Raw genomic sequence first — 12,935 nt, forward strand, 5'->3', positions numbered from 1 at the left:
GTGTTTGGTAAGTTGTTAATGGTGTTGTCATTATACAGACCCTGGTGTTTGGTAAGTTGTTAATGGTGTTGTCATCATACAGACCCTGGTGTTTGGTAAGTTGTTAATGGTGTTGTCATTATACAGACCCTGGTGTTTGGTAAGTTGTTAATGGTGTTGTCATCATACAGACCCTGGTGTTTGGTAAGTTGTTAATGGTGTTGTCATCATACAGACCCTGGTGTTTGGTAAGTTGTTAATGGTGTTGTCATCATACAGACCCTGGTGTTTGGTAAGTTGTTAATGGTGTTGTCATCATACAGACCCTGGTGTTTGGTAAGTTGTTAATGGTGTTGTCAACATACAGACCCTGGTGTTTGGTAAGTTGTTAATAATGTCGTCATCATATGGACCCTGGTGTTTGGTAAGTTGTTAATGGTGTTGTCAACATACGGACCCTGGTGTTTGGTAAGTTGTTAATAATGTCTTCATCATATGGACCCTGGTGTTTGGTAAGTTGTTAATGGTGTTGTCATTATACAGACCCTGGTGTTTGGTAAGTTGTTAATGGTGTTGTCATCATACAGACCCTGGTGTTTGGTAAGTTGTTGATGGTGTTGTCATTATACAGACCCTGGTGTTTGGTAAGTTGTTAATGGTGTTGTCAACATACGGACCCTGGTGTTTGGTAAGTTGTTAATGGTGTTGTCAACATACGGACCCTGGTGTTTGGTAAGTTGTTAATAATGTCGTCATCATATGGACCCTGGTGTTTGGTAAGTTGTTAATGGTGTTGTCAACATACTGACCCTGGTGTTTGGTAAGTTGTTAATAATGTCGTCATCATATGGACCCTGGTGTTTGGTAAGTTGTTAATGGTGTTGTCAACATACGGACCCTGGTGTTTGGTAAGTTGTTAATAATGTCGTCATCATATGGACCCTGGTGTTTGGTAAGTTGTTAATGGTGTTGTCATCATACAGACCCTGGTGTTTGGTAAGTTGTTAATGGTGTTGTCATTATACAGACCCTGGTGTTTGGTAAGTTGTTAATGGTGTTGTCATTATACAGACCCTGGTGCTTGGTAAGTTGTTAATGGTGTTGTCATCATACAGACCCTGGTGTTTGGTAAGTTGTTGATGGTGTTGTCATTATACAGAACCTGGTGTTTGGTAAGTTGTTAATGGTGTTGTCATCATACAGACCCTGGTGTTTGGTAAGTTGTTAATGGTGTTGTCATCATACAGACCCTGGTGTTTGGTAAGTTGTTAATGGTGTTGTCATTATACAGAACCTGGTGTTTGGTAAGTTGTTAATGGGTTTGTCATCATTCAGATCCTGGTGTTTGGTAAGTTGTTAATAATGTCGTCATCATATGGACCCTGGTGTTTGGTAAGTTGTTAATGGTGTTGTCAACATACGGACCCTGGTGTTTGGTAAGTTGTTAATAATGTCGTCATCATATGGACCCTGGTGTTTGGTAAGTTGTTAATGGTGTTGTCATTATACAGACCCTGGTGTTTGGTAAGTTGTTAATGGTGTTGTCATTATACAGACCCTGGTGTTTGGTAAGTTGTTGATGGTGTTGTCATTATACAGACCCTGGTGTTTGGTAAGTTGTTAATGGTGTTGTCATCATACAGACCCTGGTGTTTGGTAAGTTGTTAATGGTGTTGTCATTATACAGACCCTGGTGTTTGGTAAGTTGTTAATGGTGTTGTCATTATACAGACCCTGGTGTTTGGTAAGTTGTTAATGGTGTTGTCATTATACAGACCCTGGTGTTTGGTAAGTTGTTAATGGTGTTGTCATCATACAGACCCTGGTGTTTGGTAAGTTGTTAATGGTGTTGTCATTATACAGACCCTGGTGTTTGGTAAGTTGTTAATGGTGTTGTCATCATACAGACCCTGGTGTTTGGTAAGTTGTTAATGGTGTTGTCATTATACAGACCCTGGTGTTTGGTAAGTTGTTAATGGTGTTGTCATCATACAGACCCTGGTGTTTGGTAAGTTGTTAATGGTGTTGTCATCATACAGGACCCTGGTGTTTGGTAAGTTGTTAATGGTGTTGTCATCATACAGACCCTGGTGTTTGGTAAGTTGTTAATAATGTTGTCATCATATGGACCCTGGTGTTTGGTAAGTTGTTAATGGTGTTGTCATTATACAGACCCTGGTGTTTGGTAAGTTGTTAATGGTGTTGTCATTATACAGACCCTGGTGTTTGGTAAGTTGTTAATGGTGTTGTCATTATACAGACCCTGGTGTTTGGTAAGTTGTTAATGGTGTTGTCATTATACAGACCCTGGTGTTTGGTAAGTTGTTAATGGTGTTGTCATTATACAGACCCTGGTGTTTGGTAAGTTGTTAATGGTGTTGTCATTATACAGACCCTGGTGTTTGGTAAGTTGTTAATGGTGTTGTCATTATACAGACCCTGGTGTTTGGTAAGTTGTTAATGGTGTTGTCATCATACAGACCCTGGTGTTTGGTAAGTTGTTAATAATGTTGTCATCATACAGACCCTGGTGTTTGGTAAGTTGTTAATGGTGTTGTCAACATACAGACCCTGGTGTTTGGTAAGTTGTTAATAATGTTGTCATCATATGGACCCTGGTGTTTGGTAAGTTGTTAATGGTGTTGTCATCATACAGACCCTGGTGTTTGGTAAGTTGTTAATGGTGTTGTCATCATACAGACCCTGGTGTTTGGTAAGTTGTTAATGGTGTTGTCATCATACAGACCCTGGTGTTTGGTAAGTTGTTAATGGTGTTGTCATTATACAGACCCTGGTGTTTGGTAAGTTGTTAATGGTGTTGTCATCATACAGACCCTGGTGTTTGGTAAGTTGTTAATGGTGTTGTCATCATACAGACCCTGGTGTTTGGTAAGTTGTTAATGGTGTTGTCAACATACGGACCCTGGTGTTTGGTAAGTTGTTAATAATGTCTTCATCATATGGACCCTGGTGTTTGGTAAGTTGTTAATGGTGTTGTCATTATACAGACCCTGGTGTTTGGTAAGTTGTTAATGGTGTTGTCATCATACAGACCCTGGTGTTTGGTAAGTTGTTAATGGTGTTGTCATTATACAGACCCTGGTGTTTGGTAAGTTGTTAATGGTGTTGTCATTATACAGACCCTGGTGTTTGGTAAGTTGTTAATGGTGTTGTCAACATACAGACCCTGGTGTTTGGTAAGTTGTTAATGGTGTTGTCATCATACAGACCCTGGTGTTTGGTAAGTTGTTAATGGTGTTGTCATTTACAGACCCTGGTGTTTGGTAAGTTGTTAATGGTGTTGTCATCATACAGACCCTGGTGTTTGGTAAGTTGTTAATGGTGTTGTCAACATACAGACCCTGGTGTTTGGTAAGTTGTTAATGGTGTTGTCATCATACAGACCCTGGTGTTTGGTAAGTTGTTAATGGTGTTGTCATCATACAGACCCTGGTGTTTGGTAAGTTGTTAATGGTGTTGTCATTATACAGACCCTGGTGTTTGGTAAGTTGTTAATGGTGTTGTCATTATACAGACCCTGGTGTTTGGTAAGTTGTTAATGGTGTTGTCATCATACAGACCCTGGTGTTTGGTAAGTTGTTAATGGTGTTGTCATTATACAGACCCTGGTGTTTGGTAAGTTGTTAATGGTGTTGTCATCATACAGACCCTGGTGTTTGGTAAGTTGTTAATGGTGTTGTCATCATACAGACCCTGGTGTTTGGTAAGTTGTTAATGGTGTTGTCATTATACAGAACCTGGTGTTTGGTAAGTTGTTAATGGTGTTGTCATCATACAGACCCTGGTGTTTGGTAAGTTGTTAATAATGTCGTCATCATATGGACCCTGGTGTTTGGTAAGTTGTTAATGGTGTTGTCAACATACAGACCCTGGTGTTTGGTAAGTTGTTAATAATGTTGTCATCATATGGACCCTGGTGTTTGGTAAGTTGTTAATGGTGTTGTCATTATACAGACCCTGGTGTTTGGTAAGTTGTTAATGGTGTTGTCATTATACAGACCCTGGTGTTTGGTAAGTTGTTAATGGTGTTGTCATTATACAGACCCTGGTGTTTGGTAAGTTGTTGATGGTGTTGCCATCATACAGACCCTGGTGTTTGGTAATGTTGTTAAGTTGTTAATGGTGTTGTCATTATACAGACCCTGGTGTTTGGTAAGTTGTTAATGGTGTTGTCATTATACAGACCCTGGTGTTTGGTAAGTTGTTGATGGTGTTGTCATTATACAGACCCTGGTGTTTGGTAAGTTGTTAATGGTGTTGTCATCATACAGAACCTGGTGTTTGGTAAGTTGTTAATGGTGTTGTCATTATACAGACCCTGGTGTTTGGTAAGTTGTTAATGGTGTTGTCATCATACAGACCCTGGTGTTTGGTAAGTTGTTAATGGTGTTGTCATTATACAGAACCTGGTGTTTGGTAAGTTGTTAATGGTGTTGTCATCATACAGACCCTGGTGTTTGGTAAGTTGTTAATAATGTTGTCATCATATGGACCCTGGTGTTTGGTAAGTTGTTAATGGTGTTGTCAACATACGGACCCTGGTGTTTGGTAAGTTGTTAATAATGTCGTCATCATATGGACCCTGGTGTTTGGTAAGTTGTTAATGGTGTTGTCATTATACAGACCCTGGTGTTTGGTAAGTTGTTAATGGTGTTGTCATTATACAGACCCTGGTGTTTGGTAAGTTGTTGATGGTGTTGTCATTATACAGACCCTGGTGTTTGGTAAGTTGTTAATGGTGTTGTCATCATACAGACCCTGGTGTTTGGTAAGTTGTTAATGGTGTTGTCATTATACAGACCCTGGTGTTTGGTAAGTTGTTGATGGTGTTGTCATTATACAGACCCTGGTGTTTGGTAAGTTGTTAATGGTGTTGTCATTATACAGACCCTGGTGTTTGGTAAGTTGTTAATGGTGTTGTCATCATACAGAACCTGGTGTTTGGTAAGTTGTTAATAATGTCGTCATCATATGGACCCTGGTGTTTGGTAAGTTGTTAATGGTGTTGTCAACATACGGACCCTGGTGTTTGGTAAGTTGTTAATAATGTCGTCATCATATGGACCCTGGTGTTTGGTAAGTTGTTAATGGTGTTGTCATCTTACAGACCCTGGTGTTTGGTAAGTTGTTAATGGTGTTGTCATCATACAGACCCTGGTGTTTGGTAAGTTGTTAATAATGTTGTCATTATACAGACCCTGGTGTTTGGTAAGTTGTTAATGGTGTTGTCATCATACAGACCCTGGTGTTTGGTAAGTTGTTAATGGTGTTGTCATCATACAGACCCTGGTGTTTGGTAAGTTGTTAATGGTGTTGTCATTATACAGACCCTGGTGTTTGGTAAGTTGTTAATGGTGTTGTCATCATACAGACCCTGGTGTTTGGTAAGTTGTTGATGGTGTTGTCATTATACAGAACCTGGTGTTTGGTAAGTTGTTAATGGTGTTGTCATCATACAGACCCTGGTGTTTGGTAAGTTGTTAATAATGTCGTCATCATATGGACCCTGGTGTTTGGTAAGTTGTTAATGGTGTTGTCAACATACGGACCCTGGTGTTTGGTAAGTTGTTAATAATGTCGTCATCATATGGACCCTGGTGTTTGGTAAGTTGTTAATGGTGTTGTCATTATACAGACCCTGGTGTTTGGTAAGTTGTTAATGGTGTTGTCATTATACAGACCCTGGTGTTTGGTAAGTTGTTAATGGTGTTGTCATTATACAGACCCTGGTGTTTGGTAAGTTGTTAATGGTGTTGTCATCATACAGACCCTGGTGTTTGGTAAGTTGTTAATGGTGTTGTCATTATACAGACCCTGGTGTTTGGTAAGTTGTTAATGGTGTTGTCATTATACAGACCCTGGTGTTTGGTAAGTTGTTGATGGTGTTGTCATTATACAGACCCTGGTGTTTGGTAAGTTGTTAATGGTGTTGTCATCATACAGAACCTGGTGTTTGGTAAGTTGTTAATAATGTTGTCATCATATGGACCCTGGTGTTTGGTAAGTTGTTAATGGTGTTGTCAACATACGGACCCTGGTGTTTGGTAAGTTGTTAATAATGTCGTCATCATATGGACCCTGGTGTTTGGTAAGTTGTTAATGGTGTTGTCATCATACAGACCCTGGTGTTTGGTAAGTTGTTAATGGTGTTGTCAACATACGGACCCTGGTGTTTGGTAAGTTGTTAATGGTGTTGTCATTATACAGACCCTGGTGTTTGGTAAGTTGTTAATGGTGTTGTCATTATACAGACCCTGGTGTTTGGTTAAGTTGTTAATGGTGTTGTCAACATACGGACCCTGGTGTTTGGTAAGTTGTTAATAATGTCGTCATCATATGGACCCTGGTGTTTGGTAAGTTGTTAATGGTGTTGTCAACATACAGACCCTGGTGTTTGGTAAGTTGTTAATGGTGTTGTCATTATACAGACCCTGGTGTTTGGTAAGTTGTTAATGGTGTTGTCATCATACAGACCCTGGTGTTTGGTAAGTTGTTAATGGTGTTGTCATCATACAGACCCTGGTGTTTGGTAAGTTGTTAATAATGTCGTCATCATATGGACCCTGGTGTTTGGTAAGTTGTTAATGGTGTTGTCAACATACAGACCCTGGTGTTTGGTAAGTTGTTAATGGTGTTGTCATTATACAGACCCTGGTGTTTGGTAAGTTGTTAATGGTGTTGTCATTATACAGACCCTGGTGTTTGGTAAGTTGTTAATAATGTTGTCATCATACAGACCCTGGTGTTTGGTAAGTTGTTAATAATGTTGTCATCATACAGACCCTGGTGTTTGGTAAGTTGTTAATGGTGTTGTCATTATACAGACCCTGGTGCTTGGTAAGTTGTTAATGGTGTTGTCATTATACAGACCCTGGTGTTTGGTAAGTTGTTAATAATGTTGTCATCATACAGACCCTGGTGTTTGGTAAGTTGTTAATGGTGTTGTCATCATACAGACCCTGGTGTTTGGTAAGTTGTTAATAATGTTGTCATCATACAGACCCTGGTGTTTGGTAAGTTGTTAATGGTGTTGTCATCATTCAGACCCTGGTGTTTGGTAAGTTGTTAATGGTGTTGTCATGATACAGACCCTGGTGCTTGGTAAGTTGCTAATGGTGTTGTCATTATACAGACCCTGGTGTTTGGTAAGTTGTTAATCATGTTGTTTACAGCCTGTTGTTTGTCTTTGTTACTGTATTCATCTTTCATTATGTACAACATGTTTCAGTTTGACATGTTGAGATTATGTGCAACATGTTTCAGTTTGACATGTTGAGATTATGTACAACATGTTTCAGTTTGACATGTTGAGATTATGTGCAACATGTTTCAGTTTGACATGTTGAGATTATGTGCAACATGTTTCAGTTTGACATGTTGAGATTATGTACAACATGTTTTATTTTGACATGTTGAGATTATGTGCAACATGTTTCAGTTTGACATGTTGAGATTATGTACAACATGTTTCAGTTTGACATGTTGAGATTATGTACAACATGTTTTTTTTGACATGTTGAGATTATGTACAACATGTTTCAGTTTGACATGTTGAGATTATGTGCAACATGTTTCAGTTTGACATGTTGAGATTATGTGCAACATGTTTCAGTTTGACATGTTGAGATTACGTACAACATGTTTCAGTTTGACATGTTGAGATATTTTGTTGCTTTGTACGATAATAATTAAGTATTTTAATAACACTTTCATTTGCTTTCTTCTTAAAGCTGGTAATAGTGTATTTGTTTTCTTTTAATTTCTATTTTTATGTAAGCCTTAAAGTTTATGTACATATAATCTCCTTGTCATTTGGAAAATACTAGAGTCAATTGTCTTTTGATATATATATACTTTTTGGTTTAAAACGTTCAATGATCAAATAGTATTAAACACTGAAACCGGTTTCTTACCATACAGATCCACCGAAACCTGTAAGCCTGACAACTTTTTCAACTACATCGTCATCCGTTAAGCTTCATTGGATGAGATCAAGAGGAGATGACTACCCAGTAGAAGGCACGTGGGCCACTTGATCACGGTTTTCTTACACGGTGTTTTCTTTTCCACTATTAACCAGCTATTGGTTATTTCTAACAAAAGTACTTGTTTTACAAAACCCATAGTTTCAACCAATACTCTTCCAAATTTAGGCTTAGCTGCTGAACAACTAATTTTTCTCAACTTTCTGTATTGCCCACTTTCTAAGTATTCCTATATATATTATTTTTTATGTTGTAAGTTTCCCTGGCTATAAAAACTATGTACTTCCAAAGCCTTAAGTGATTTTATAGTTCTAATGCTATACATACACAATTTTACCCCCGCCCCCTAGTGAACTCAATACGCTAGAAACCAAGTTCAAAACCCTTCATGGGCAAAGCATACATAGCTAGCTCACGGTGTCGCTCTGTATTTGATTACAAACAAAAAAACACAGTTTCCATATCTTTACTTCTGTGTAACTGTGTGTAATTAGAAACAAACAAAGATTTTCCATATCTTTACTTCTGTGTAGCTTTATGTTTAATTAGAAACAAACAAACACAATTTCCATATCTTTACTTCTGTGTAGCTTTATGTTTAATTAGAAACAAACAAACACAGTTTCCATATCTTTACTTACGTGTAGCTGTTTCTCTTTTGATTCGACTCAGAATACAGATTAATATTAAATATAGCCACATGTTAACATTTAATATTTCATTTTACTATATGGTTAACTTACAGACATCTAATAACCATTATACATAACCCGACAGTTAGTTGTTTAACAAAAGATATACCACACCATTTTTAGGTATTTGCTGTACAGTTTTAACCTAGCAGTTAACTGTTCTAGTTCTTATTAAATTCTGACTTCAACTGTGTTTCTACTTCTACAATTCGGATAACACATCCACTTTAACATTGTGTTTATGGAGTAGTGTGTCACAGCCCTCGCTTAAAAAGGAAGTTCCTACAATTTTTAAACAATAACTGATGGACATAAACCTTTGAAAGGAAATAAAATGACAAAATGAAGAGATTAATATAAAAATGATCCTCAAAATCACCTTCAAAACCAGTCATCCGAAAGGTCAAGACTGTAGTTACGAAAATAACCTTATTATCCAATAGGCAACTTTGATAAAGATGGGCACATCTCCTGCTAGTATTAACAAGAATAACATAACAGGGCTTGAAATTAACGAATGCTCACAAGTCCTTATCCAGTTCAATTATAGACTAAATAAATCCTGAAGAACAAGTTTCGTAAGATATCTTCAACCGTAACATTGTAATCTGATAGTCTTAGCAACAGTACCACTTATTATTTTCTTTAGGTTACTTAATCAGTTTCCGGCCTCAGGATGGTAATACCTGGACTGAAGTCCAGGTGTCTGGTAACAAGAATGCATATTCTATAACAGATCTACAGTGTGGGAAAACCTACCAGTTTCAGGTTACAGCCTTCAATACAATGGGAAAGGGTGAACCCAGCAATATTGTTTCTGCTACTACGGACGGATCAGGTAAGTTAGAAACAAAATGAAGTGTTTATTGTAAGGTTCAGGTAGGTTAGAACCAAGATGAAGTGTTTATTGTAAGGTTCAGGTAGGTTAGAACCAAGATCAGATGTTTATTGTAAGGTTCAGGTAAGTTAGAACCAAGATCAGATGTTTATTGTAAAGTTCAGGTAGGTTAGAACCAAGATCAGATGTTTATTGTAAGGTTCAGGTAGGTTAGAACCAAGATCAGATGTTTATTGTAAGGTTCAGGTAAGTTAGAACCAAGATCAGATGTTTATTGTAAGGTTCAGGTAAGTTAGAAACAAAATGAAGTGTTTATTGTAAGGTTCAGGTAGGTTAAAACCAAGATCAGATGTTTATTGTAAGGTTCAGGTAAGTTAGAAACAAAATGAAGTGTTTATTGTAAGGTTCAGGTAGGTTAGAACCAAGATCAGATGTTTATTGTAAGGTTCAGGTAAGTTAGAACCAAGATTAGATGTTTATTGTAAGGTTCAGGTGGGTTAGAACCAAGATCAGATGTTTATTGTAAGGTTCAGGTAAGTTAGAACCAAGATCAGATGTTTATTGTAAGGTTCAGGTAGGTTAGAACCAAGATCAGATGTTTATTGTAAGGTTCAGGTAAGTTAGAACCAAGATCAGATGTTTATTGTAAGGTTCAGGTAGGTTAGAACCAAGATCAGATGTTTATTGTAAGGTTCAGGTAAGTTAGAAACAAAATGAAGTGTTTATTGTAAGGTTCAGGTAGGTTAGAACCAAGATCAGATGTTTATTGTAAGGTTCAGGTAAGTTAGAACCAAGATCAGATGTTTATTGTAAGGTTCAGGTAGGTTAGAACCAAGATCAGATGTTTATTGTAAGGTTCAGGTAAGTTAGAAACAAAATGAAGTGTTTATTGTAAGGTTCAGGTAGGTTAGAACCAAGATCAGATGTTTATTGTAAGGTTCAGGTAAGTTAGAACCAAGATCAGATGTTTATTGTAAGGTTCAGGTAGGTTAGAACCAAGATCAGATGTTTATTGTAAGGTTCAGGTAAGTTAGAACCAAGATCAGATGTTTATTGTAAGGTTCAGGTAAGTTAGAACCAAGATCAGATGTTTATTGTAAGGTTCAGGTAGGTTAGAACCAAGATTAGATGTTTATTGTAAGGTTCAGGTCGGTTAGAACCAAGATTACATGTTTTTTCTACGGTTCAAGTAACTTAGAAACAAGATAGGATGTTTCTTGTGAGATTTGGGTAAGTTGCGACTGTCTTACGTCTGTTTTATAAGACCCTTCGATGCTATAGTCGTTTACTAAAGTGTCCATACTTTTACTATTCAGTATTTACAACCTTATGATTCAAAATATTTCTCTCGTAACTCCTATAGTTGCAGTGGCGCCATCGCAGCATGAACTTATTTCTTTCAATTCTACCACCATGACGTTTAATTTGGACAGCTGGAATGACGGAGGTTGTTCGATACGTCACTTTCTGCTTCAGTATAAGTCGCAAGGTCAGATGGAGTGGACAGTGGTCGGTTCTCAACTATATCCTGAACAAGAAACTGTGGTTATTACCGATCTAAAGCCAGGAACGCCCTACCTGTTTCTTATGGCTGCTGTCAATAGTGCTGGAGTCACAGAGGAAGAATACAGAGCTGCAACACTAACGCACTCTGGTGGTAAGACCAATTAGGCCTAATCATATTTTGTGATTATATCTTAGAAATCAGTTTAAAGAAATATGTTAAAGAAAATAAATTTACAGCATTACCAGTGCATAAACATGAAATTGACAGTTCTGTACTGTTTTATGGATTACACTTATGTTTGTACATCTGTGTACCTTTTAACGACTACACTTATCAGTGATTGTTTGTATCTCTGAGTACATTTATAGATTGTGTTTGTCGTGGAAGTTGTTATGCTTGCATCGTTTCAGAGACCATTTAACAGCGAATGTTTTATTTGCAGATGGTTTTATCAGTTGCCGGCACGGCATGGCCAGGTGGGTTAAGGCGTTCGACTCGTAATCTGAGGTCGCAAGTTCGAATCCCCGTCGCACCAAACACGCTCGCCCTTTCAGCCGTGGAAGCGTTATAATGTAACGGTCATCAGTGATGACGAGAAACCCACTTGTTGAGAAATTTATATGCAAAAACGGCTCGTTTGGGCTGAGAAAACACTTTACATAAAAGTGTTTTCTCAGCCCAAACGAGCCGTTTTTGCATATAAATGTAACGGTCAATCCCATTATTCGTTGGTAAAAGAGTACCCCAAGAGTTGGCGGTGGGTGGTGATGACTAGCTGCCTTCCCCCTAATCTTACAATGCTAAATTAGGGACAGCTAGCACAGATAGCCCTCGAGTAGCTTTGCGCGAAATTAAAAAAAGCACACAAACAATTTATCAGTTGCCGTAAGTTATGATTTTGAGCTTTGTATTGTTCCATTGATTGTTTTAACAGTTAGTGTCTTGATTTCTGTAAAGCTCACGATTTTTAACGATTATTGTTTGTATCTCTGTATCGTTTTAACAACGATTCTTTGGATTTTTGTATCATTTTATCAGTAGTTTTAACAATGATTCTTTAGGTCGTTATATCGTTTCATCGACTGTTTTAACAATGAAAAGTTTGATTTTTGTACCGATTTAATTTATTGTTTAAACAGTGAGGATTTTGTTTGTTTGTTTGTTTTTGAATTTCACACAAAGCTACTTGAGGGCTCTGAGCTAGCTGTCCCTAATTTAGTAGTGTAAGACTAGAGGGAAGGCAGCTAGTCATCACCACCCACCGCCAACTCTTGGGCTACTTTTTTACCAACGAATAGTGGGATTGACCGTCACATTATGACGCCCCCACGGCTGAAAGGGCGAACCCACGACCCTCAGATTACGAGTCGCACGCTTGGCCATGAGGATTTTGATGTTTCTGTTGTATCATCGACTATCTTAACAATGAAAAGTGTGAATTTTGTATCGTTTAATTAAGGTTTTTTTTTAATTAAATACCAAGCGATGAAACAGAATTTTCACATTTAAGTTTCATGAGTTAAACCCCTTATGTGTGCTTAATGTAAATATTACTACTCAAGAAATTTTGGGTTATATATATATATATTAAATCTGTCTAATAATGTATATATATATTGTAATAATCTAAATACATTTAGCTAGTTAATAAATGTTTCAGTAATAAATGAAACTAACACTACTTCCTTGCTTTCTCAGCCACTATACCGCCCCCTGGTGACACAAGTCCACGCAGTAGATATCGAAGCCTGTATATTATCGTACCAGTTTGTTGTGCTACTGTCGTCCTCATCTCCATCACTGTTGCACTTTTCTTTATTTTGTGTCGTCGTCGAACTTCAACTTCTTCGAACACTTACGAGGGTACGTGGCATGTATTTCAATGAATAGTCCGTTTCAAGAATAACAGACAC

General features: G+C 37.7%; 1 protein-coding gene across 3 annotated transcripts in view; it reads left to right on the forward strand.

Annotated features, from left to right (window-relative positions):
• LOC143246800 (cell adhesion molecule Dscam1-like) overlaps positions 1 to 12,935 on the forward strand; it is a 152,899-nt gene that overhangs the window by 129,363 nt on the left and 10,601 nt on the right. For all 3 annotated transcript variants that reach the window (XM_076493959.1, XM_076493957.1, XM_076493958.1), the window contains 4 exons: positions 7,921 to 8,019; positions 9,327 to 9,515; positions 10,879 to 11,172; positions 12,721 to 12,885. In XM_076493959.1, the coding sequence (XP_076350074.1) occupies positions 7,921 to 8,019; positions 9,327 to 9,515; positions 10,879 to 11,172; positions 12,721 to 12,885 (747 nt within the window). The remainder of the gene's footprint in view (positions 1 to 7,920; positions 8,020 to 9,326; positions 9,516 to 10,878; positions 11,173 to 12,720; positions 12,886 to 12,935) is intronic.

This window comes from Tachypleus tridentatus, chromosome 3 (genome assembly GCF_004210375.1).
Source record: "Tachypleus tridentatus isolate NWPU-2018 chromosome 3, ASM421037v1, whole genome shotgun sequence".
NCBI classification, from domain to species: Eukaryota; Metazoa; Arthropoda; class Merostomata; order Xiphosura; family Limulidae; genus Tachypleus; species Tachypleus tridentatus.